Source organism: Leucopleurus acutus (assembly GCF_964270905.1).
Source record: "Leucopleurus acutus genome assembly, chromosome: 15".
In the NCBI taxonomy this organism is placed as follows: domain Eukaryota; kingdom Metazoa; phylum Chordata; class Mammalia; order Artiodactyla; family Delphinidae; genus Leucopleurus; species Leucopleurus acutus.
This window is the reverse complement of record NC_139157.1, coordinates 7,856,385-7,881,308: the sequence shown is the minus strand read 5'-3', so window position 1 is coordinate 7,881,308 and position 24,924 is coordinate 7,856,385. Positions and strand designations below refer to the sequence as shown.

Below are 24,924 nucleotides of genomic sequence, written 5' to 3'. Positions count from 1 at the left end.
TCTTGTTAGGATGCACCCAGACCCGTGGTGCGGGTGATGAGGCTAGAACTCAGTTGTGCCCGTGCAACTGGGAGCAGCAGCCCACGGAGACCTTGGTGCCGTCCGCGGCCCCCTGGGATCCTGGGGACGAAACTTGTCCCGTTTTCTTGGAGTTTATGCAGCCTTACTGAGGCAGCCTCTTGTCTGGCTCAACTCACAGTGGGCACTGCTGCTGTCTTTTTTTTTTTTTTTTTTTTAAAAACAAAAACCCAGAAAGTTATTTTTCTCCTCTGCATGGTTGAGGCCACGGCCCACTTCCCCTCGCTTTGTATGCTGGCTAGATTGGTGACGCTGAGGCTCTTATTAATCCACGAAGTGGGACCCGTTCTTTACCCAGCGCAGATGACTCAGACATTTCGGGGGCTGGGAGGTTGGCACAGTTCTTGGTGACTTCTTAAAGTAAGGTAGCACGTGAATAGAGGCCATTTAAAATGTTCCACGGGCGTAATCTAGGTGTTTCAGCTTCATCTCGTTTGGGGATCAGAAATAATTGAGGCTGTTCTGCCTTGAATTCTCCCCACACCTCATGCTCACCCCCAACCCATCTGTGGTAAAATGGCGTTTCATGGAGTGAGAACTCACGGTGTCACTGGCATCTGACTTAATGAGAGAAATCACTGATATTTTGAGGTAATTGTTAGAATCAACTGTGTCACGTGCCGGACGTTACGTCCCTTGTTAAGTCCTAGACTGGACAGGGACTGACGGTCACTCTTAATTGTCTCTGCTTGTGCTGCAGAGCCGTGCCCTCCGGAGGCGGCCGTGTGTCTGCTGGGTGGCTCCAAGCCCGTGAACCTGGGCAGAGTGAGGGATGGCCCTCAGGGGAGCGAGGGCATGACTCTCCTGAGGTACGTCGATGGTGACCCGTGTCCGGACCAGATCCGGAAGAAGTCAACCACCATCCGCTTCTCGTGCAGCGAGAGCCAAGTCGTAAGTGACGCAGCTGTCTCGGCCCCAGTGCGAGTCCAGGGTCAGCGAGACCGATGTCTCACTTCCTGGGATGTGAGCTGAAGAGCTCGGGGTGACCCAGCCTAACAAAGGGCGTGGGCGGCGCGGCTCGGGCCCGTGGTCCCGGGGTGTCCACCCTGGCAGTTCCTGTTCCAGAATTCGGTGGTTCTCTTGGGAGTCTGACTCAGATCCCTGAAGGCCGCAGAGGGAACTGGTGTTTGGTAACCTGCCCTTGTCCTCATTAAGGCACTTGGGTAAAGCAGAAGGTCGGGCAGACCCGGTTCCAAGGTCGCTCTTCCACTTCCTGGCCGTGGACCTCGGTCACTTAACCTCCCTAAACGGGGCACCTGTTACCAGCACGAGCTCGGCCTGTCCTGCCAGATCGCCATGAGGTTAGAGAGAGGCGGCGTGAAGCGCCGGGCACTGTTTCTGGCGTGTGGTTGGCGCGTGGGAACTGGGTTCCCGTCTCATCTCTGGATGGTTCCTTCCCTGACGGGTTGGTACATGCAGTGCAGCAGGTGGGGGCGGAATTAATGGTTTCTCTGGACTGTGTTTTCACCGCGGGAGCATCTCTGCCACGGAGATGAAGGTGCAGCCTGTGTGCTGTCTTGTAAGATTCGGGAGTGAGGTCAGGCTGGCCCAGTGCACTCCATCCTCAGTGTCAGGACAGAGCACCACTGTCCAGCTGCATGCGGCCAGCTGTGGCAGGAGGAGCCTGAGGTCTGCCCCCTTGACGGGGTGGCAGCTGAGGTTCCGCCTCAGGAGGCTGTGCAGAGGCTGAGCCTGGACCCCTGTGCTGCTGGGGTCTGGACTCTTGGGCCCCCATAGACTAGCTCAGCTGTGTATCTGAGGAGAGAGGCTCACGGCAGAGCAAGACAGCTGCTTGGTCCGTGGAGGGCTCTGCACGCGGGTGCCGGGGGCTGGTTTATCTGGGAAGGAGGGCGCTGCTGCACGAATCTTACCCTTTTACCCTCGCCGTGTGGACGAGACACGTCTGAGAGGCAGGGAGCCTTAGCCCGGGTGGTGGAGGGATTAGTTAGTTCATGACTAGTTCTCCCTGAGGGTCTTCCTGTTATGTCCATCATAACAGATGTCGGTTCCGTTTTTCAGGACTTTATCATTTATTTCCTCATTCGTGCCTTACAGTAGCCCTTTGAGCATCCTTCGCCACCCTGTCCCCGACCCCACCTTAAAAGCCTTAGCTGTAGGAAAACGTCCCTGCCCCCCGAGTGGATTTCCGGCTCTGTCTCACCCTGTGTGTGTCAAGCCCCCAGGGGTATCTCAGGAGCAAACCCTGACCCTTTGCTTCTCCCCAGTCTGCCCTCGTCCCGTGAAGACACCGAGACAGGTGTGTCACGGGCTTGTGGTGCGTCACAGGGGAGCTCCTGCTTGGCGCCAGTGGGCGCTGTTACCTGCGTCAGGCGCGCACCCTGTCAGCAGCTGTCTGCCCTTCGCTTGTTTCTAGAACTCCAGGCCCATGTTCCTCAGTGCCGTGGAGGACTGCGAGTACACCTTTTCCTGGCCTACGGCCGCTGCCTGCCCCGTGAAGAGCAACGTGCACGACAACTGCCAGGTCACCAACCCCTCTACAGGTGAGGGCCGCTGCCGGCCGCCCATCCCCACACCCTCAACACACACAGGTACACACGCATACACGCGCACACACACGTGGGCGCACGTGCATGCAAGCGGTGAGAGACCCAGTGTGAGGCTGGGGGGCAGGCACCCCGGGCAGCAGCATCATGTCCTGTGGGTGCGCGTTTGGCCTTTTCTGCTGGATCTGCCCGGTCCTGTTGACTTGTGGTTCTTCAGTGGAGAAGAGACTAAGCACCTCCCTGAAAGCCGTGCTCCCCGTAACTCCTGTTTCTGGGGTGCTGGTCCCAAGCTTTAGGCTGGCGGAGCTGGAGTCAGTCTTCCGCTCCTTTCAGAGTTGACGTGGGGCAACGAGGAAACCACAGGATCTCAGCTCTGGGGCCCGGAAAGGTTTGGGGCTGGGTCACTGGCAGCGGGAGGGATGCTGACGGGCCCTCCCAACCCCACTGGAATCGCCGTGGCCCAGGCGCAGGAGGACGCCCTGAGCTGCTGTCTCCTGGGTACTTTCTAGCTGTCAGGAAGGTTTTGGGGGCCACGTCAGTGAAGGGGGGCAGTGACACGTGACAAGGAATCAGGAGGCCCGATGGCCGGCGGCATCTGTGTGTGAGCGCCGGTGATGGGTCACGGTGTCCCCATCCTTTCCCCCGAGCAGGACACCTGTTTGACCTGAGCTCTCTAAGCGGCAGGGCCGGGTACACTGCCGCCTACAGTGAGAAGGGGCTGGTCTACCTCAGCGTGTGCGGGGACAACGAGAACTGCGCCCCTGGTGTAGGTGAGTGTGTGTGGCCCGCCCTCCCGGCCCCGAGGTCGGCCTCGGTCTCCGCGTCCCTCCAGCGAAGAGGTCAGATGCCTTCCTTCATCGGCAGCAGTGGGCTGGTAGGGGTGTGGGGGCTTCGTGGCCACGTGATGGAATACTAGATGTGTAACGTTTGCTAAAACCACACGGGACCCTCCAGAGTGTTGGCTGTGAATTTCAAAGTCTGGTTCTGCAGAAAGTTCTCATCGGAAAGCGAGTGGTTTGAATCCGTAATTGTGTGTTTTCCACTCTCCCTTCTGTGTTTGGGACAGGGGCCTGCTTCGGACAGACCAGGATCAGCGTGGGCAAGGCGAGCAAGAGGCTGAAGTACGTGGACCAGGTCTTACAGCTGGTGTACGAGGACGGCTCCCCCTGTCCTTCCAAGACCGGCCTGAGCTACAAGAGCGTGATCAGCTTCGTGTGCAGGCCCGAGGCGGGGCCCGCGAACAGGCCCGCGCTCATCTCCCTGGACAAGCAGACGTGCACGCTCTTCTTCTACTGGCACACGCCCCTGGCCTGCGAGCAGGCGGTGAGTCGGGTGGGCACGTGTGGCACGGCCCCCCCAGGGGCCCTGCTCCACCTCTCCTGCGACTCCCTCGGGCCCCCAGCCTGTCTCCCCCACTCCTGGGGCCCCCAGTCATACGTGGTTCAAAGTGCCCGATGTTAGGTAACCAAGCGTTTGGGGCACTGCTTCCACCCTTTGTGCCTTTTTGGTTCAGCTTCTATTGTCGTGGGTGCCTTGGTCAGGAACACGTATTGCACACACCAACGAGGCGTGTTTCCTGCTTGACAGACGGAATGTTCTGTGAGGAACGGCAGCTCCATCATCGACTTGTCCCCCCTCATCCACCGCACTGGGGGGTACGAAGCGTACGATGAGAGCGAGGACGACGCCTCTGACACCAGCCCTGACTTTTACATCAACATCTGCCAGCCGCTGAACCCCATGCACGGGGTGCCTTGTCCCGCCGGCACCGCTGTGTGCAAGGTTCCCATCGACGGCGCCCCCATGGTGAGTAGGGAACCAAGGGCGGAGACCATCCTGCAAGATTTTTAACAATCTCCTTCATGCCGTGTTTCTGGCTTTCACTGGAGCGTTTTCAGGCAGAAAGAATGGGGAAATGAGCCAGGACCATGTGAGTCTGAGTCCACTAGGGGAGGCGGGCTGTAAGGAATTGTGCGTCGAGCTGTCGGCGGAGGAGGGTAGTCAGTTACGGGAGACAACGTGGACGCACACGTGTAGACACACCGTTTTGTATCAGGTCAGGAGGCTCAAGGGTGTCGATGGAACTTGCTTTCTTGGCCTACACGCGGGTCTTGTGTCATTGAAACGCTTGTGAAGTGCAGGCAGGTTCTTTGGTAAATGAGTTGTAATTAAGGGTATAAGCTGCTTTGCTAATAGCCAAGTATTCTGCCTTCCGTTATAGATTTGGAACTCTAAACCTTGTCTCCATGAGTTGTATTCACGGTTTGTCAGATTCTTGGTATGTTTTATTTGAAATGCATCTCAAAAGTGGTGTGTTTCTCTGCATTCTTTAAACACTGAGTCCTGTCATAAGGTATCTAGATGTCCTTTTAAAAAATGGATGTTGGCTGTGGTGTTGGTGGGGAGAGATGTTGGGAGGGGTGGGGAAGTTGGCCGTATTATGAACTTGACAGAGGCGTAGCTACGTGACAAGTGCAGGGCCTGGAGCAACCAGATGTTGGCAGGAGGTGCTGTGGTGTCAGCCTTTCTAGTGGTGCGGGGGGGAGCCTTGGTGTGAACCACTTGCTTACAGATCCAGTCTGCTTTTCCCACCTGGCTACCTTTTCTCAGATTTAAAAAAAACGCAGCAAGTTCTCTAATTAGAGAACTAATTAGAGTGTTGTGTCATTGTGGACCTAACATGCCCCACAGTGGTGAACAAAGCACGTTGTGGCTTCATTCACACACACATACTCAATACACACATACTCATCTCACACACACACTCATCACATGCACTCATCACACACACACGCACAGTCATCACACACACGTACATACACACTGTTCCTGGCCGGTCACTTCTTTCCTTTCACTTGCGTGTTCATTTGCTCGAAAACACTTGCTGAGCAGCCAGTGTGTGCCAGGGGCTGTGCGAAGCCGCAGAAGATGGCGGGGGGGTGAGTAAGCTTGTGCTCAGTGCCCCCTGAGGCCACACCGTGGGCACCACCGAGGAAGCAGCTGTCCCGGCGCAGTGCTGGGCAGGAGGAGACGGGCATCGTTCGGGCAGCCACGTGGGCTCCTGCTTCCCACCAGCCGGAGCCAGAGACTGTGCAGCCGCCCCGGCGTAACTGGGGAGAGAAATTCCTGTTGCCTGGAATCGTCAAAAATTGACCCTGAGCAGAAGTAGAACCATTGTTATTAATGTAGGACCGAAACTGATAACCACTCTGGCAAACTGAGGTTTCTTTGTGGTGCCTTCCTGTCAGGACGTTTCAAGTGAGCTGCTGTTGACCCAGTGTCTTTAGGTGCTACTCATCTTTGAAACAGATGGCATGTAATTTTTGCAATTCTCTGCTAGCCGTTTCTCCACTAACTTGGGGAAAAATTACTTTTCTGAAACATTGCTTTTTTCTTTGTTTAGGATATTGGTCGAGTCACAGGACCTCCGATACTCAATCCCATAGCTAACGAAGTTTACTTGAACTTTGAAAGTACTACTCCTTGTCTGGTGAACAAGCGTTTCAACTACACCTCGCTGATCACCTTTCATTGTAAGAGGGGTGTGAGCATGGTAAGTGAGCGCCTGTCTACAAGGTAGGAGCCAAAGTGTGGGTCGATGAACCAGAGCTGGAAACCCATAAAATCTGTTTCGGACCAAGAATGCCTGTATTCACAACGCCTGTCTCGCATCATGTGGTATGCCAGTGGTGCATGGAGTAACGTAAAGCCATTAATTTAACAATAAGTAAGCCCACCCTGAGTTACCAGGGCAGATTTTGCTCACAGAGGCCTGTTGTAATTTAAAAATGTGAAACACTTGAGCATAGAAGCGGCCTTCACCTTTGCCTACCAATATACAAAAGTGTCAACTTTAGTTTTTTTTTAAAAAATTATAACATTACTGATCTTATTCGGAAGTCAGATGTTTTGGCAGCTGTAGTCACTCAGGACATAATCCAAATTTTGGAAGTTAGCAAAGGAAAGAAGACCTCTGGAATCAAAATAGCTACAACAAATTCGTACAGTCTACTTTCAAGGAGGCCACTGATTTTTGTTTTACATGCATTTAAAAAACAGAACTGGTTTCCATTAAAAAAAAAAGTGCTATTTTATAAAGAGTTTTGCATTCATTTTCTCTCAACCTCGCTCTGAGAATGGGAGATAAATTGGTAGATTGTGGCCCCTGTTTTGCACTGACTCAGAAGGGCCGCCTGATGTCACATGGCTCTGCAGGGGCAGCTGGGCGCCCACCCACTGCTCCAGTGGAGAACTCTTTGCTCCAGGCAGCCTAGCTTTCGGCCCCTTACCTGTGCTTCTGAAATCTCTAAAACTCCAAAAACTTACAATCCTTTGATGTGAGTGGACTGGGGCTACTTATGGTCTGTATTTGTCTCAGCTAACGTGAATATGTAGAAGTGTTAATGTACTTGATTACAGGACCGTGTGTGTGTGTGTGTGTGTGTGTGTGTGTGTGTGTGTGTGTGTGTGTGTGTAAGAAACGCATATCCTGAACTGCCTGGTGATGAATTCTAAGGCTCTTGTGGCTGAAGGAGTGCAAGTGAAGATCGTGGTTCTGTAACAGAATCTCAGTAAGATGACATTCTGATTCCCTGGCCTGTAGCAGGTTTGTGAGGGAGGGGGGCTGTGGCTGCCACAGATGGGTGACTGGACAGTGGCAGGAAGTGGCCTGGCAGCAGCCTGCTGAGGAGGGACAGACAGTACCGCCATTGAGAGAAGGGGGAGAAACAAACCATTGCTTTCTGGGGCCTCTGCATATAGAGCCCACAGCTCCCAGACAGACCTTTCCCTGTTCAGAGATTGTTGGGTGTGAGGATAATCGTGAGTGATCAAGGCGAGGGAAGCCGTGACCGTCGGCTCCCTTGTCTCTGCAAGTGGGGGCGTCTGGACACACGTCCGCAGGTAACCCTGGACTTGCGCTGGTCTCGGAGCAGCGGTGCGCTAAGAGTGATCAGTAATTTGGGGTTTTAGAAACGGTATCTCACGCTGCGTGTGCAGTCAAGTTTGGAAAGATTTTCAAGGAGATTTTATTTCCTTGTCTCTTATCTTTAGTGGAGATATTTTATTCACTTACATTTATAGAAAAACAGATTTTCAGCTACAGCTAAAAATGAAATTCCTCATCTGTTTTTGTGGCTGTTGCTGAATGAGGGAGGGAGAAAGCACCTTGACTTATATTTATTTATGATACTTGGCCTGTGGAATGTCTTGCCAGGTCACTTCTCTACCTTACTGTAAACATCCTGAGCTTCCAGAGACGGTGGAGCAGAGACGCATACAGAATCACGTGCCTCCGTCCTTTGCAGCGGGAGGGTCTTGGTTTCACACACTTCTCTGTCACGACGACATTTAAAGATCCCTCCCTTTCTGCCTTTGAGCTGGCAGCGTGGAGCATTGAGACGCTGTCCCTCTCTAGGTGCAGGGCCACAGCCTAGGGGCAGCGAGGAGCTGGGGCGTGGGCCGGCCTGCCTCGCAGTGCTGGAGGGCAGTGCTGCTTCCTTGCCGCTGGCAAGGGCGATGGCTCCCTCCTCTTGGAGAGAGGCCACCGTGGGTCACCCTGAGCCCCTGGCGGTCTGGAGGCAGCGCAGGAGCCCGCAGCCCCCCGGGCAGGTGTCTCTGGCACTCGGCGGGGGAACAGGGAGGACGCTGTGCTTATTAACCCGCGTGGGTTCAAGCCCGAGCCCTTCCTTAAAACAGGGGACTCCGAAGCTGCTGAGGACCAGCGACTGCGACTTCGTGTTCGAGTGGGAGACCCCGCTGGTGTGTCCTGACGAGGTGAAGGCAGAGGGCTGCTCCCTGACGGACGAGCAGCTGCACTACAGCTTCAACCTGTCCACCCTCTCCAAGAGCACCTTCAAGGTAGCGCTGCTCCCCCGGCGCCGCTATCTCGGGGCCGCCGCCTGGGTTCTTTCTGACGCTCGCTTGCATTTCGCAGCGTGGCACGTGTGATCATTGGAGGACATGTGGCCACGAGGCAGTGCGTGGCCGGGGGTGGCCTTACCCTGTCCCGGGTGGGGCTCGGACGGTGTGCAAACCAGTCGCGGCTCACACCTGAGACGAGTGTCGCGGTCAGAGCGATTCTCTGTTTTGGAGGGTTCTGCGGCCTGGTTGGGGGGCAGGGGGGCTCTTCATGTCGCAGATGGAGAGCAGGTGGCTGCTCGTGTGTGACCGCGTGTGGACATGTGTGTGACCACGTGCCTGTAAGGGGCGAGGCCGACAGAGGCCACGTGGACCCCCTCTGTTTCCAGCGTGACCACAGAGGTGCCGGGGGGAGGGAGCTGTGGGCCCCCCGACTCGAACACGTTTGGGTGTGTAGGGGGCTAGCTCGGTCCCGGCCTGAGCGCTGTGGACTGTTCATTACGTGTCTGGGGCCGTGGCCTACGTCCCTGTGATGTAGGCGTTGCTAAGTCGTATGGCCGTGGACCGAGCCCGCGAGATCCCTGCCTTGCAGGGGACGGCAGCTGGTGAGCGGTGAGCTCTGAGTTGCGTGCCTAGGTGCCAGCGGCCTGGCTGCTGTAACAGAGACCGTGCCTGGGTGCAGGCCCTTCTGACAGGTGTGCAGCAGGTGCGGCCTGCAGAGGCTGGGCGGCAAGGGAGGCACCTTCGGTCAGGCTGTGGCCACTCTGCGCTCAGCTCTGAGTCCCCGGCGCTCCCAGGTTACAGGCGGGACATGCGGGCTTCGGGAAGGGGGGGCAAGCTGGCTGGGGTCTCGCAGCTGCTGCCCCCCACGGGCCCGCGGGAGCACGGCCAGCAGGGCTGCCACCGGAGGGCAGGGCCTCGGTGTGGAAGGCGCCCAGAGAGTGGACAGGGCGTCGCCCTCTGGAGGGCGTCAGGGCCCCAGAGGAAGAGGTGAGCGCCAAGGCGCCCAGGCACAGCCTGCGGACCCAGCCGCCACTTGCCGGCAAGCGCCTGCCTCCTGCAGCGCTGGCCCCCTGCACCTGGAGACCCCTCACAGCCGCGGGGTTATGTCTCTCCAGGTGACCCGAGACTCACGCACCTACAGCGTCGGGGTGTGCACCGCGGCTGCAGGCCTGGACCAAGGAGGCTGCAAGGACGGAAGCGTCTGTCTGCTCTCCGGGAGCAAGGGGGTGTCTTTCGGGAGGCTGGCGTCGATGAGACTGGATTACAGGCACCAGGACGAAGCTGTCATTTTAAGTTACGCCAACGGAGATAATTGTCCTCCAGGTAAATCTTTGCAGGGGGGTGAATTTTACGTTCCCAGGAAATATGAAAGTAGACCTGGCAGGAGGAGAGAACTGAGGAATGATGCTGTAGGTGCTGCGAGCACTGGGACCTTGGCTCAGACCATGGGACGATCCATCCTAACAGCCCTAGGTGTGAGCTCTCAGGCCCCCGAACTGCTTGTCACGTTGTGGCCGGGAGGCCTGGCGTCCCCACGTTGGCTGGGGGTGACCATTTCTACGGGGAATCCTTGTTTGAGGTGACGGCGCCTGGTAAGGCACAGCCAGCGTGGTGCTGATAATCAGGGTTACGCAGACTTCTTCTCTTTCCAGAAACTGAAGAAGGCGACCCGTGCGTGTTCCCCTTCGTGTTCAATGGGAAGAGCTATGAGGAGTGTGTTCTGGAGGGCAGGGCCAGGCTCTGGTGTGCGACCACCGCAAACTACGACAGAGACCACGAGTGGGGCTTCTGCAGACACTGTAAGTGGGAGAGCGCCGGGTCCCAGCCAGGCCAGTGAGGTAGCCTTGTACCCGGTGGAGGCCTGCTTTGTGCTCAGATCTTTCTGGACGTCCAAGTCAACGGCAGTGATTCTGTTGCATATAATCTTCTAGCCAGGCCTCTTTTCCATAAAGAAAAGTCATCTTTAATTGTTTTGTGGGGCGTATTGCGTAACCGTGAACGTGCACCGCGGCGGGGCCAGGTGAGGGGCAGGTTCGAGGTGGTCAGCTTGCCCACTCCCCGGCTCGAGGGACTTGTGTCCACACACCAGTTTTCAGCACCAGTGATTCACGTTCACTCTCAGCAGAATTGCTACTGTCCTGGGTCTGCAGGGTGGTGGTGGGGTGATCAGGCCTGCAGGGGCTCGTAGGTTGACCGTCTGCTCTGTGGGGGGCTGGGCTGGGCTGGGCTGGGGCGGGGGTCACGGCCAGCCAGGTCCAGCAAACTTGCTGCTGCCGCGTGGAGAACCGGCACACGAGGGAGTCCTAGTAACACGTGTGGCACAGACTGATGCGAGTTCCCAAGGATGGCGATGGGATAAATGCACGAGAAGTTGTTTAGTGTTTGTAAGTCATCAGGGAGCAAAATGATACAAATTAAGGAGTCAGGAACGGTAGGTTTACAAGGGACAACTGTAGCTCTCTTTGGAGGCTTGTTAGGCCAGGACCTTTCTCCTGGTCTGTCGGATGACGCGTTTTTAGGTAATGAATTACAGGTATCTTATTGTTACTGTTTCCTTTTTTTTTTTTTTTTTTGCGGTACGCGGGCCTCTCACTGTTGTGGCCTCTCCCGCTGCGGAGCACAGGCTCCGGACGCACAGGCTCAGTGGCCATGGCTCACCGGCCCAGCCGCTCCGCGGCATGTGGGATCTTCCCGGACCGGGGCACGAACCCGCGTCCCCTGCATTGGCAGGTGGACTCCCAACCGCTGCGCCACCAGGGAAGCCCCTGTTTTCATTTTTTATTGTCATTCATACATAATCGAACACTGAATATCTGTCTGCAAGGCACCGCGCTATCGCTGTGAGCTTGATGAGTGCAGGAGATACTGTGCCCCGAGGGAACTTAGTCTGTCTAGGGTTGAGATACATGAATGGAACACAAGAGACCTGGCCGGGGCTGCGTGGGGAGCGGCCAGGGATGCACAGGGTTCCTAAGGGCCAGCGCAGCGGAGGCGGGGAGGAGCCTAAGGACGAGCAAGGGACAGGCCGGGTCTGACTGGTCCCCGTGTGCTGCCCCAGCCAACAGCCACCGGACGTCCGCGATTATCTTCAAGTGCGACGAGGATGCCGATGTGGGACGGCCACAGGTCTTCAGTGAAATCCGTGGGTGCGAGGTGACGTTTGAGTGGAAAACCAAAGTCATCTGCCCCCCGAAGAAGATGGAGTGCAAGTTCATCCAGAAACACAGGACCTACGACCTGCGGCTGCTGTCCTCCCTCACCGGCTCCTGGTTCTTCGTCCATGATGGGACCTCGTGAGTGCCCCCTCCCCCCCCCCCCGCCACCTTGGCCGCGTGCCGACGGGCTGGGTGCTTGGTGCTCGAGCGCAGACTCTGAAGGCGGGATGGCCTCGTTCCTCTGACGCTCAGGGCGGCCTGGTGCGCGGCGGGTGGTTTGGAAGCAGAGGCGACAGAAACCTTCAGAACCCAGAGAAGCTGCTGGTCAGCTGTGGGCCTGGTGGAATTAGTCTCGGTTTGGTTCATGTTTGTGAGGGGCAGCCGTCTGTGGCTGTGTGTGTCGGGGCGCGTGAACTGTCCCAGCTCTGCTACCCCAAGTCCCTAGGCCATGCTGGCCCGCGGTGGGTTAGCTGCACTGACTGCTCCCTGCATAGAGCCTTCCCCCAGGCGCTCCGGGATCCTTCCGTCCACACGGCAGGGGGGAGCGTGGAACTGGAGGGCCTAAGCCGTAAGCGAGGGAACGACTCGCCGGGGTTTGAGCCGCTGCCTGTCCTGACTCTAAACCACCCGGGTCTCGGGTCACCCCGCGTGCCTGGCTGGCACACTCGCTTCTTTGGCATCCAGCCGCTCTTTGGCCTTTCTTTACCCAGAGACCTGTTTCAGTGCTGCGTCCAGAGGTGCTGTGAAATCCTTGGCTATCAGAGCGATTACCTTTTCTGAAAGGAATGGAAGGAGCTGCCCCTGAGTGCGCAGGACAGACACTGACCTTGCCTCTCTCTCTGTGTCATTTTACAGGTACTACATCAATTTGTGTCAAAAAATATACAAAGGGCCCCTGGACTGCTCTGAAAGAGCCAGCGTTTGCAGAAAGAGCCCCTCTGGCGACGTCCAGGTCTTGGGGCTCGTTCACACGCAGAGGCTGGACGTCATAGGTAAGGCCTGGACCCTTGTCGCATGGTCACAGGTGTTGTGTCAGATTCGGGAATGTGGAGGTGTCTTCCTGTGACCAGAGGGTCAGCACTGGCTTTGGTTGAAGCCTCCAGGTGTCATTTTCAGCAACTGTTTCTCAGGCACTTGGCACCTCCTGGAGCATCAGAATAGGTACTGCTCTGTATCCTCCGGGACGGCAGGTACCTAGTCTGTGTGTCTAGAGCGCTGGGCGATCTTGGGAAGGTATTTGTCCTCAGGAGGAGGGCAGAACGTTCAGGGTTCCTCTGAGTCCCTGCTCCAGCCGCCGTGTATATATGCACGTGTTTGTCCGGGGAAGCCGAACGATGGCATGAGAGAACCTGGTAAAGACGATTCAGGGTACATTTTCGTAATGTTTTAATTTGGAAACACAAAATGAAGCTTGTCTTAGTAGTTTTAATAGAAGATTCATCTTGCAGTTGGTTGTTGAAAGATTCTTTCATCACGTAAAAGGAAAAGGCAGGGTTTTCTTAGTTTAGGAGCTGTCAGGTGCGTTGGGAGGACGAGGAAGAAACAACGCTCACTGTGCCTGTCTGGCTGGAGGGGGTCCCCGAGCTGTCCTGATTAGAACACGGGGAGCCTATGTCCACTCCAGCTGTTGACAGGGAGAAAAGGAATTCTGGGGAACCACTGTCACCCTTGAGAAAAACTCCGACTCTGCAGGTTGGAAGTGGGGCGAGTCACCCCCCGCCCCCCGGCAGGAGTGGCCAGACCTCCTGGCCCACGGCTCGCCCTCCGTCGGAGATCTTGGCCATGGCCGCCACGAAGGGCATGGGGCTGCAGGTGGGTCTGTCCCTGCTGTCTCGTCCTCACATGTAGATATTTGACCCGTCTCTCCCTCGGGTTCCCACAGCCAGGTGAGAAAAACTAGAACGTTGAAGCCTCGGGAAAAGATGAGGCAGCAAAACCTGTTCCCTGGCGCGCCAGGCGGGCTCTCACCCTTAGGCCCCAAGAGGACCACCATCTAACGCCAGTCGCCGTGACCCCCATGAGCATTTGGGGGGTGTGACCTTGTGGGGCGAAGAGTTGGACTCTTGTCCGAGGAATTAACATTCCTGGCAACCAGGCTTTATACGTGTGCGTACGTGTGTGATTTACGCGTGTGTACACGTGTAGTCCTCGGTGGCCCGGGTAGGTGTTAGACTCCATTTCACAGGTTGGGTAACTGGATGTGTGGAAGGTTGAGTGTGTTGTTCATCTAGTATGGGGCTAGGGGCACTTCGTCAAGACCTATACCTGTTGGTTCCACGTTCCAGAAGTTTAAGAATTTCTCTTCAAAGCTGTGAAACCCTTTCTTAACAAAATTTTCACCAAAGCCCAATATTTAAAACAAACTCACCCAGAGCAGCCTTGAGCCTGGGTGGGTCCGGGAGCGTGGGCCTCACCTCCTGTCGAGGGGTCCCCGTGCCTTGGCCACGCCCCGGAGAACACCTGGGCAGCGGGTGCCGTCCCCTCCGCATCCCCTGCCTCGAAGGACATGGGTCGGGTGTGTTGAGGGTCAGGCCGGAGGACTGCCCCGTGCTGCCCCCGAGAGCCACCGTCTGTGCGCTGAGCCGGGCTGGCCTCAGGCACCCCCAGGACAGCTCTCGGCTGCCGGTCGGAGTCGCTGGCCCCTGTGAGACGTGCCCCTGGAAGCGCGGCCTTGCTTTTCGCGGCCCCTGCAGGCTGGGCTTCCCCTGGTTCTTTGACCACGTCATCTTCAGAAGCAGGAAGAGCTCCACGTGGAGCCAGGGGGCCTGAGGAAACCAGAGCTGTTGTGTGTGGAGTGTCACGCTGGAGGGTGGACGTCTGGCACCTGCCCTGTCCTGCCCGGGAGGCTCAGGGTGGGGAAGCGCCTAAAACAGCACAGAAGTTGCGCACGGCGGGGGCCCCGCATGCACGCTGCACCGGGTGCTCCCCGCTTGGCCCCGGACCGCATGCTGCGGGGGTCTCCCGGCCGCACAGGTGAGGAGACGGCGAGCGGGGGTCGGCTGGGGTCTGAACCCGGTCTCCTCTTGCTGTGCGGGCAGCGACGCGGGCCGGGCTGGTCGCCAGGCTTGGCGGTGCTGATGACCCGCGTAATGAGTCTCCAGAGGCACAGACGTTTGTTCGTGATGCAGGATTCGCTTCTGACGCTGGGGCTCCGGCGATGCCCTAGAAATAGCGTCAGTTCTGTCGTTTGTGTTTCAGATGACAGAGTCATCATGACTTATTCAAAAGGCCATCAGTGTGGTGACAATAAGACGGCATCCGCCGTCATCGAGCTGACCTGTGCGAAGACAGTGGGCCGGCCTTCGTTCACAAGGTGAGGGGAGGGGCGTCCCCCAGGGAAGCTGTGCGCAGGGTGTGCCGCGATCCCGTCGGAATTTCTCCCCGTGGTTTCCCCTTGGGGGCGGCGAGGGGCACCGGCCGCTGAGACCCGCGGCCTGGTGGAGTCGGGGCTGCCCCGCACAGGGAGGGTTCCCTGGATGGGGGCTGCGACAGGCATAAAAGCAGGATTTCACCGGCTTCCGGCTTTGAATGTCACAGTGTAACCAAAAGGGCATTGATGGGTGCCACCCAAGGCCAGCTGTTCCAGCAGCCTGTCTGGGACCCGCGGCCTGCAGGGTGGCGCCTGGGATGCTTGCTCTTGGACTATCCTGGAAGCGTCTGGGCAGCTACGTGTCTGGGGCTGGGGGGCGGCACCGTTTGGCCAGCAGAGGGAGCGTGTGAGCTGCTGTGTTTGTGAACCGACCGATTCCTTCCAGAAACTGGGCTTGGGAAAGGGGAGACCCAGGCGTTGTCAAAGGATTCAATCAGTTGGAGAGCGTGAGGTGCTTGTAAAGCAAATATTCAAAAATCTAGGAGCAAATCTTTCCAGCTTTTAGACGTTGCAGTTTCTAAATTTTAAGAACACATGCAAGCGCTTGCCTGCTTTTTCACGTGGCAGATATGCTGGGTGGGCATCTTCCTGATCGTAAGTCGCCCTCCTAGCTCGGCGGCGTCCTCTGGTTTGGGAGGGCGGCCGTGACCGTGGTCTGTGTGCCGCCTGCAGGTTCGACGTGGACAGCTGCACCTACCACTTCAGCTGGGACTCGCGCGCAGCCTGCGCCGTGAAGCCGCAGGAGGTGCAGATGGTGAACGGGACCATCACCAACCCGGCCACCGGCAGGAGCTTCAGCCTCGGGGACATTTATTTCAAGTCAGTGGAGCATTTTCCTTCCGGGCGCGGCCATGTATTCAGATCTCTCCCCGGCCGAGGGCTGCGAGATAAAGAGGCCCAAGCGTTTGTGTGTTTTAGTTACTGTTTCCAGGTCCAGGTAGTCGTCAAATTTCGCTCAAGCAGAGGGCAAGCACTGCTCAGCTACTGGATGTGGCAACAAAGGTGCTGAGTTCTCTTGAGCGTAAAAATAAAGTCGCCCCTCCTCCCTCGCCCAGGGGTTGGAGCTGGAACCTTCTGAAACAATTTTTGATGAGGAACTTCTGGGCTTACTAGTTTGTGAATTAAAAAGTCAGTTGCTCAGCGGTGTCACTGGGTGGGTCTGGGGGTCCGGGGCTGTGCCTGGGCAGGGGAAGCGGGCATGGTGCGGGGCACAGCACCTGAGAACAGCACAGCGAAGCTCAGAGCACGGAGGGGTGGGCAGTAGGACGGAGAGACGGCAGGTGCCCTCGGCAGTATCCTGCAGCCCTGCCCCGTACCTGGGCTTTGGGTCCAGGTGACAAAGGGCTCTCTTGAAGGACCGTTGGAGTCACCCGACCTTTACTGTCTCTTTAGGCGATTCAGCGCCTCTGGGGACATGAGAACGAATGGGGACAAGTACCTGTACGAGATCCAGCTGTCCTCCATCACGAGCTCCACGAACCCCGCATGCTCCGGGGCCAACATCTGTCAGGTGAAGCCCAACGACCAGCACTTCAGTAGGAAAGTTGGAACTTCTGACAAAACCAAATACTACGTTCAAGGTAACTCTCCATCCATGTGCCACGTTTAACTTCCTTGGAGGATCTGTAACGTATTTTCATGAACAAACGCCCTGCGGTTGAAACGTCAGATCGGTTTTAGCACAAAAGCCCTGGGTCCGATCCTCTGTCTTGACACGCGCTGTCATAGCGGACTGAGCAGCGTGTGTCAGACCCGAGCGGTTCACTGTAGGGAAGATTCACCTCCTAAACAAACAAGCAAAACCTGGTCTAAACCAGAGGTGGTGAGGTGGGCGTGCATGGCCACATCCGGCATTCCCTTTGGTTTAGTTTTTGTCACAATACATCTTTGTTTTGAAACTTCAGATGTTACTGTAGAAGGGTGAGAGGTTTCGTGTTTGTCAGAAGGATGAGAAGAAAAGAGAGGCCTGACCCAGGTATTTGGGTGGGTGTGGAGGGGAGGGCGTGCCGCTGCGCTGAGGGAGCGTCTCCTTCGTTCCTTTTGTTCCCTTCCAGCTTTATTGAAATATAATTGACATACAGCACTGTATAAGTTTAAGGGGCACAGCATCATGATTTGACTTATATACATCATGAAATGATGACTGCAAGTTTAATGAACATCTGTCATCTCATGTGGTTACAAAATTAAAGAGAAAAAAAAAATTTTTTTTTCTTGTGATGAGAACTCTTAGGATTCACACCCCTAGTGACTTTCAGATATAACATACAGCAGGGTTAATTATGTTTAGCGTGTAGCATATGATATCCCTGTTACTAATTTAGAATTAGAAGTTTGTACCTTTTGACCACCTTCATCCAGTTTCCTCTCCCCACACCCTCTTCCCCTGGTAACCGCAAATCTAATCTCTTTTTCTGTGAGTTTGTTTGTTTTTGAAGTACAGTTGACCTACAATGCTATTTCAAAATGATCACCCCGCTAAGTCTAGTTACCATGTGTCACCACACGAAGATATTACGTAATTATTGACCATATTCCCCACACTCTACACTTCATACCCGTGACTCATTTATTTTGTGCCTGGAAGTTTGTACCTCTTAATTGCCCTCGCTTACTTCTTTCCTAATTCCTTCTTGACCTTGAAAGAATATTTCCAGGAGGCAGCTCATGTGCTTTTGTTTTAAACAGCTAGTCTTTCACTATATACCATTTCATGATTTGATTTTTTTTAAATTAATTAATTAATTAATTTATGGCTATGTTGGGTCTTCGTTTCTGTGCGAGGGCTTTCTCTAGTTGTGGCGAGCGGGGGCCACTCTTCATCGCAGTGTGCGGGCCTCTCACTATCGCAGCCTCTCTTGTTGCGGAGCACAGGCTCCAGATGCACAGGCTCAGTAGTTGTGGCTCACGGGCCCAGTTGCTCCGTGGCATGTGGGATCCTCCCAGACCAGGGCTCGAACCCGTGTCCCCTGCATTGGCAGGCGGACTCTCAACCACTGCGCCACCAGGGAAGCCCCATGATGTGATTTTTGAACGAGGTGAATGAACTCGCTTTTTAAGCAATTAAATGTGTTTACAAAACCAGCTGACTTCGACCTCAAAGGGCTGCTGAGAGAGAGATTCCCGGCGAGGAGGGGGGAGCAGCTGCTCCCTGAGTAGGTGTAGCCTAGAAGAGGGCGTTTCCGTGCTCAGGTACTGAGCTGGTCGCTGCACTTGACAGCGCCCACCAGGGGCCGGGCAGAGACCTGCCAGGTCAGTCTGGCTCGCTTCCGCTTCCGTGATTCCCTGTCATAGGGTCAGCCCACTGGTCCCCTGTTCTCTTCCGGTGATTCTGGGTCAGATGCTGGAGTCGTGCAGTGGCGTTGGGCCCTCTCTTGAGGTGCTGTCCTCAGGGCCTGGCCCTGTAGTAAGTGTTTGGTAAATGTTTGTTGACTGACTGAAGGGCTGCTTTAAACGCCTCCAAGGCCACTGCTCTGCAGAGAAGGAAAGTCCAAGCTCTTTTGAACACAGCCTGGAAGATTTTGACAGACTCCTGTTTTCTTAGCAGCTGGTCCTTCAAATGCACCCAGACCCAGCCATCAGGTTACTCACGAGCCCCTGCAGGTCCCACGCCGCCACTGCACGGGCCTTCCCGCTGGACTGCCTCCGCCTGCCCTATCCTTCTCCTGCTGCCTGTCCCAGCGACGTGCTCCCTTCTCACACTCAGGGGCGCAGCTGCGGGTGTGCCTGCAGCAGTGGTCAGGCTCCATGCCACAGCCCAGGTCAGGGGCCCAGCCACTAGAGTGAGAACCTTCGCGTCCGTAAGGCCTGCATCTAGTCTAGTTGGCCTCCTGCGGCCCCCCAGCTTCAGGGTGTGCGTGCGTCTGTATGTACACACACACTTGTGTGCGCACGTTTATTTATTCTTGGTTAACGAAATCATTTCACTGCCTTCATTCACCAGCGCGAGGAAGTAGGTTTAGTTTTAAGCCTTCGTCCACATTTCAGGAAGAATGCAGTTTAACGCCCTTCACAAGTCTGCATGCATCCGAGTGGGCAAGAGTGGGAAGCCGCAAAGCCCGTCTCTGGCTGAGATTCAGAGCTGCCACCTCGGCCCCTCACTGGCTCACCAGTTTGTGCCCTCGTTCCAGCCTGGGGGACAGCCCACTCGGGTCATGGCTCAGACAGTTATGAGTAAGGACGCGCGGGGCGTTCCCGAGCCCAGCCCGCGGGGCCGGGTCTCGGCCGCCCTCCGAGCGTGTTGCTGCACACGCTGCACTCCCTGGTGCTCCCGTGGTGGCCGGTCGTGAGGATTTTGAGTCTCCAACCACAAAGCTGTCCACACAAGGCAGAGTCCACACAAGCTCCTCTCACTTCTGACACCAGCTGCAAGTTCAGGGGGCTCCATCTCCGCCTCAGATTGGATAATTCACTAGACGGATGCCCAGAACCAACAGCTGTTTCAGTCGTGCGTACAGTTTATTACAATGAAAGGACGTAGAGTCAAGTCAGCCAGTGGGAGAAGTGTGTAGGGTACAGTCTGGGAGGGAGCCAGACGCTTCTGTTGTCTTCTCCCTGTGGAATCAGGACGTGTTATGTTCTCAGCATAAACGTGACAACGCACACACAAGAGCTCAGGAGCTGACCAGGGAAGCCCACCCATCCCTCAGTGTCCAGAGGTTTTATTGGGGCTTCATTACGTAGACTTGACTGATTGATCACTCGGTTGGTAGGTTGGTTGGCTGGTTGGTTGGTTGGTTGACTGGCTGGTTGGTTGGCTGGTTGGTTGGTTAACTAATTTGTTGGTTGACTGGCTGGTTGGTTGGTTAACTGATTCATTGGTTGACTGGCTGGTTGGTTGGTTAACTGATTCGTTGGTTGACTGGTGGGTTGGCTGACTGGCTGGTTGGTCAACTGATTCGTTGGTTGACTGGTGGGTTGGTTGACTGGCTGGTTGGTTAGTTAACTGATTCGTTGGTTGACTGGTGGGTTGGTTGGCTGACTGGCTGGCCGGTTGGTTGGTTGGTTGGTCAACCTCGGTCTCCAGGTGCACTGATACCGTGTAGGCAGCCCCCCCTCCAGGTCATATTGTTAGTGGAGGACAAAGGCCAGACCTCTTTCTGGGCAAGGTTCAAGTCTTTCCCACATTCTGACTTAGGGCAGGGGCCCCATAATGTGCGTTGAGCAGTCTGTGAGAGCTCATCTGGGACATTTGATGAAGGACCCTTACGTCTGATTTTAAGTCTCTGCAAACTTTCTACAGGCTATGAATAGGTAAACTTGGCCCACTACTGAAACCCCAATGGTAATGGTGCTGTGCTTGTGTGTGCGCCTGCCTTGTTGACAGATGGCGATCTGGATGTGGTGTTTGCCTCTTCCTCCAAGTGTGGAAAAGACAAGACGAAATCTGTCTCCTCCACCATCTTCTTCCACTGTGACCCCTTGGTGAAGGACGGGATCCCCGAGTTCAGCCACGAGACCGCCGACTGCCAGTACCTCTTCTCCTGGTACACCTCTGCCGTGTGTCCTCTGGGGTAAGTGGGGTCCTGCCCCGCGGTGTTCCCTTAACTCCAGGAGCATTGAGGCTGTGTCCCAAGGTGAGTTGTTGAGAGGGAGAAGCTATTACCTGGGCTGTGATCACTGTTTCCTCCCAGAGAAGAGAGCCGTGTTCCCGGGAGACCAGGGCGGCCAGCGTGTCCCTGAGTCTTTGCTCCAGAAGCGCCTCTGTGCTCTCGGGGCCTTGCAGAGGGATCAGAGAGGCCTTGGGGAGGCGTGTTGCCCAAAGCTCGGCTTTCTTGTTCCCTGAGTGACGAGGGTCGTGTGGCTGGGGGTTGCCTTTCCTAGTCCTCTTGCCTTAGTCTCATCATCAGAGGGGTTTGTCCGCTGTTGACCTCCGCCTCTGGCGGATCCCGTCTCACTGTGCGGGGCTGCAAAGGCAGGGCCTCCGCCTGAGCTGGGCCTCGCGAGGCACTGGCGGTGGCGGTGGCTGAGTGTTGTGGCCTCCCCGCAGGGTGGGCTTTGACAGTGAGAGCGCCGGGGACGACGCGCAGGAGCGCAAGGGGCTCTCGGAGCGGAGCCAGGCCGTCGGGGCCGTCCTCAGCCTGCTGCTGGTGGCGCTCACTGGCTGCCTGCTCGCCCTGCTGCTCCATAAGAAGGAGCGACGGTAAGGAGAGGGGAGTGGGCCGGGGGACGGGCCAGTGGTTCAGAGTGGATATCTGGGCTCCTTTTTCTGAGCCCGTCAGCAGCCAGAGTGTGGAAGCGGTCCCCAAAGCTGTGTTTTGTAACCGTCTGCATCCTTGTGACGATGTGTCCTGTCTGACCAGGGCTGTGGATCCTGTCAGGTCACGTGGCAGATGCTCTGCGGGCCTTGGCCTGGCCCACCTGTTCCCAGGATGTGGCTCTCTGCACGTGTCCACAGATGGACAGAGTTAAACACCTGTCACGAGCTGACTTCCTTCTGATCAGCTGGCTTGTCTGCCCTTTAAAAGGGGAGCATTTGTTCGGGACCGGCTGTGACACCTTCTCTATGGGCTCCTCTTTGCTGGTGAAAGGTCTTGTCACTCACAGGCAGCACGACCGTCCAGCAGATTTCATGTCACACACGAATGAGGCCCAGGGCTCTGTGTGTAGTCAGCCCTGTCCAGAGCGCAGGGATGGTCCAGCCCTGGGGCTCCCTGTTGCCTCTCTCACCTGCCCGAGGAGCCAGAGGCAAGCGAGAGAGGGTCGGGGAGTGCTGACCGCAGCCATCCCAACCCTGAGAGGCTATCAGCGGGTCGCAGGATTGGGGCAGGAGGTCTGGGTGGGAGCCGGCCCTGCGTTCGTCCGTCAGCCCAGTAATCTCAGCGCAGCCCTGGGGTGGCGGGAAGGTGTGGGTCCTCATATTGACGTGAAAAAGCAGAAGGACAAATGCTGGCTCACTCACTCTGGCCCTTCTTACACCATGCAAACGGGGAGCAGGATTTGGACCCGCGTCCGTCTGATTGTAAAGCGGCCTTCCTGCTGAGCTGGCCACAGCCCTGCTGTCGAGGGTTGAGGGAGCGCGTGCTCTTGGGGGTGCAGGCACTCGGGAGCCGGAGGGGGGCGCGGCTCCAGCCTGGAGTAACTTGGGTCTCCTTTCAGGGAGACGGTGATGAGCAAGCTCACCAGCTGCTGCCGAGGAGGCGCAAACGTGTCCTACAGATACTCAAAGGTAGCTCCCTGCTGAGGTCTTCGGTGACAACACGCACGCAGGCGCGCGCTCGAACCGTTGTCACGCTGTTGGTCAGTGACTACAGGGAAACTGACATCGCGGGAAGTTCGAAATGGACAGAGGGAAAATGTCCCTCTGCTCTTAACCCCAACACACTTTCTGTTCTTTTGCCTTCAAGTTTTTGTCGTTGTGGTTGCAGCTAATTTCTCACAGTGTTTAGTATTAGCTTACTTATACTTTTTTGGCTATTCTACAAAAAAAGATGGTAATGAAAATACCTGTGCCTCTGGCATTTAGATGGCTTCCTTAGGATAAGTGTGTAGAAATTTAGGCCAGAGTGCCTGAGTGCACTCACGGCTCTTGACTGTACTGCCAGCTGCTTTCTGAAAGGCTTCCCTCAACTACAGTCATCCACGTGTCCTGCGCGCGGCCCCTCTCCCTGCTGCCCGAGGGCACCTGGAGCAGAGGGGCTCCGTCCCCCAGCACTGCCGCCTTGTCCTTGTCGCTGGCCGCCTTCTTGCCTCCTGACACCATCTGCCTTGGTTGGGTCTCAGCAGGAGCTGGCAGTCGCCAGCCCTCCCCTTCTCCCTGAGGAGGAACATGGGACCGTGATGGCTGTGGTGGGCTGGGAAGAGGTCCCCGACTCCGGGTGGGTCATGGAGGGAGGGGGGCAGAGGAGGCTGATGAGGTCTCAGGCGGACCCACGGTCTCTGCTGTGTCCCGGCAGGTGAACAAGGAGGAAGAGGCGGACGAAAACGAAACTGAGTGGCTGATGGAAGAGATCCAGCTGCCGTCACCGAGGCCCGGGAAGGAGGGGCAGGAAAATGGTCACATCACTACCAAGTCCGTGAAAGCCGAAGCCCTCACCTCCCTGCACGGCGACGACCAAGACAGCGAGGATGAGGTGCTGACCATCCCGGAGGTGAAAGTGCACCTGGGCAGAGGGACCGGGGCAGAGGGCGTGCAGCCACTGAGGCCCCCGCCCAGGAAGGCACTTCGGGAGCGAGCGGACGACCGGGTGGGGCTGATGAGTGGGGAGCAGGCCAGGAGGGGGAGGCCCCGGGCCGCGCAGAAGGCCGTGAGCTCCTTCCACGACGACAGCGACGAGGACCTCCTGCACATCTAGACTGCGGGGCGCGCTCGGCGCCTCCGCCGGCACCTCCAACCAAATGAGACTTTTGACTCCGTGATGCTTCTGTCATTTTTGCCTTTAACAAAAACTGTTTCAAAAGGGAAGAGTTTTGCTGATGGGGGAGAGGGTGAGGAGGTGGGTGCCGCTCTCTGTGGTCACCGGGATGGGGCATCGCTCCAGCTGCCAGAGGGCAGCACCGGGGCCCCGTGTTCAGTCCCAAGTCCTCGCACAGAACGTGGCCGCCGGGCGCTTCCTACTGCGCCCGGGCCAGACGCATCTGGGAACAGAGGGCTGCGTTTGCGGAAAACCCGTGCTGCTTTAGGCCCTGTAGGGTATTTGATCATTATATTTTAGCATTTAATTCTCTCCTCCTATTTATTGACTTTGACAATTACTCAGGTTTGCGAAAAAGGAAAAACACAATAACAACAACAGTTTTTTCCTGCCGGCAGGGGGTAATCTATCTGTCTGTCCCTTAGCGGGGAGGCTGCTGGGGCGCTCGGGTGGTTTCATACGAGGTTTTGAACTGCTCCACGACACGTCCTCTAAGTTAGACTCCGCCGTTCTGTCTCTTTTCCCTTTTGCTTCTGTCTCGTAAGGGCGCGTGTGTGCGTGCGCGCACACACACACGTGTGGGTCCCTAGTGCCTGGGCTCTGGAGGGTCTGCCTGCTGTTTGCCTCTGGTCAGTAACGGCTGCAGCTTTTTGCATGACGTCTTCAATCCTAGGTGCACAGAGCACAGTTATCAGTATTTCTTTCGCCAGCTGGTGAAGTCAGACAACCCACCCAAAGATTGATTTGTGCGTGCGTGTGTGTGTGTGTGTGTGTGTGTGTGTGTGTGTGTGTGTATGTGTGTGTGAGAGAGAGAGAATGGAGTTGAGATGTCAGACTTTTTTCCGGACTTGGGGGTGTAGGTCTCACCTCTTCAGGTTCACATGATACCACCTTTACTGTGCTTATTTTTTTTTTTTAAGAAGAAAGTGTTTATCAACCATTCGACCTATAAGAAGCCTTAATTTGCACAGTGTGTGACTCACGGAAATTGCATGAAAGCCAGTGGGCCAGATTCTCGCTCCTAGCGTTGCACCTGGATTCCTGCTCGGTGGGGGGTGGGGAGGGGGGCGGCTAAGGCCGGCCTCTCAGTCTGCAGGACGGGAGGGCGAGACCACTGTCCTTCCCGGCTGTCGGCTCCTTTCTTGAAGTGTTTAATGAATGACTTTCCTTGCATTATAGAACTGTATATAGACTCAGTGGTATTCATATCCTGGAAAGCAAACCAGCCTAAGGGCTCCTTGCTTTGTACTCCGTTTGGCTGATGGCTTATTTGATTTCAACATGAGTGTATTTTTAAAAGTTGATTTCTTTCCTCATTTTTTTTTCAATCAAATTTACTGTAATATGAAGTATTCAACAATTTGAATAAAAGATAAATTATTAACCGGGTGTTCCTGCTTCTTCCCCACGAGAGTGAAAAGCTGCCTGGTTAGTTGCCAAGCCCAGTGCCCTCTCTGTGCCTCCTGTTACACGTCCGGATGGCAGCCGACCCTTCACGTGCAGCACATCAGCTTTCTCTCTGGAGTCTCCCTGCGTGTAGGTGCTCACCCGAGGCCCCCAGGGCTTCTGTCAGCTTCATCCACACCTGATTCTTCCTCCTT

The 24,924-nt window shown here is 56.1% G+C and overlaps 1 protein-coding gene across 1 annotated transcript in view; it reads left to right on the top strand.

Moving 5' to 3' along the window:
- The window catches only part of IGF2R (insulin like growth factor 2 receptor), a 109,658-nt gene extending 84,991 nt beyond the window's left edge, over window positions 1-24,667 (top strand). Inside the window, exons 31-48 of the mRNA XM_082855862.1 lie at window positions 779-969; window positions 2,453-2,579; window positions 3,233-3,352; window positions 3,649-3,905; window positions 4,170-4,388; window positions 5,986-6,135; window positions 8,280-8,441; window positions 9,560-9,767; window positions 10,097-10,243; window positions 11,503-11,737; window positions 12,455-12,591; window positions 14,798-14,912; window positions 15,642-15,788; window positions 16,362-16,549; window positions 20,296-20,482; window positions 20,959-21,111; window positions 22,068-22,137; window positions 22,865-24,667. Of these exons, the coding sequence (XP_082711988.1) occupies window positions 779-969; window positions 2,453-2,579; window positions 3,233-3,352; window positions 3,649-3,905; window positions 4,170-4,388; window positions 5,986-6,135; window positions 8,280-8,441; window positions 9,560-9,767; window positions 10,097-10,243; window positions 11,503-11,737; window positions 12,455-12,591; window positions 14,798-14,912; window positions 15,642-15,788; window positions 16,362-16,549; window positions 20,296-20,482; window positions 20,959-21,111; window positions 22,068-22,137; window positions 22,865-23,263 (3,212 nt within the window). The 3' untranslated portion in view covers window positions 23,264-24,667. The remainder of the gene's footprint in view (window positions 1-778; window positions 970-2,452; window positions 2,580-3,232; window positions 3,353-3,648; window positions 3,906-4,169; window positions 4,389-5,985; window positions 6,136-8,279; window positions 8,442-9,559; window positions 9,768-10,096; window positions 10,244-11,502; window positions 11,738-12,454; window positions 12,592-14,797; window positions 14,913-15,641; window positions 15,789-16,361; window positions 16,550-20,295; window positions 20,483-20,958; window positions 21,112-22,067; window positions 22,138-22,864) is intronic.
- Window positions 24,668-24,924: the final 257 nt, after the last annotated feature.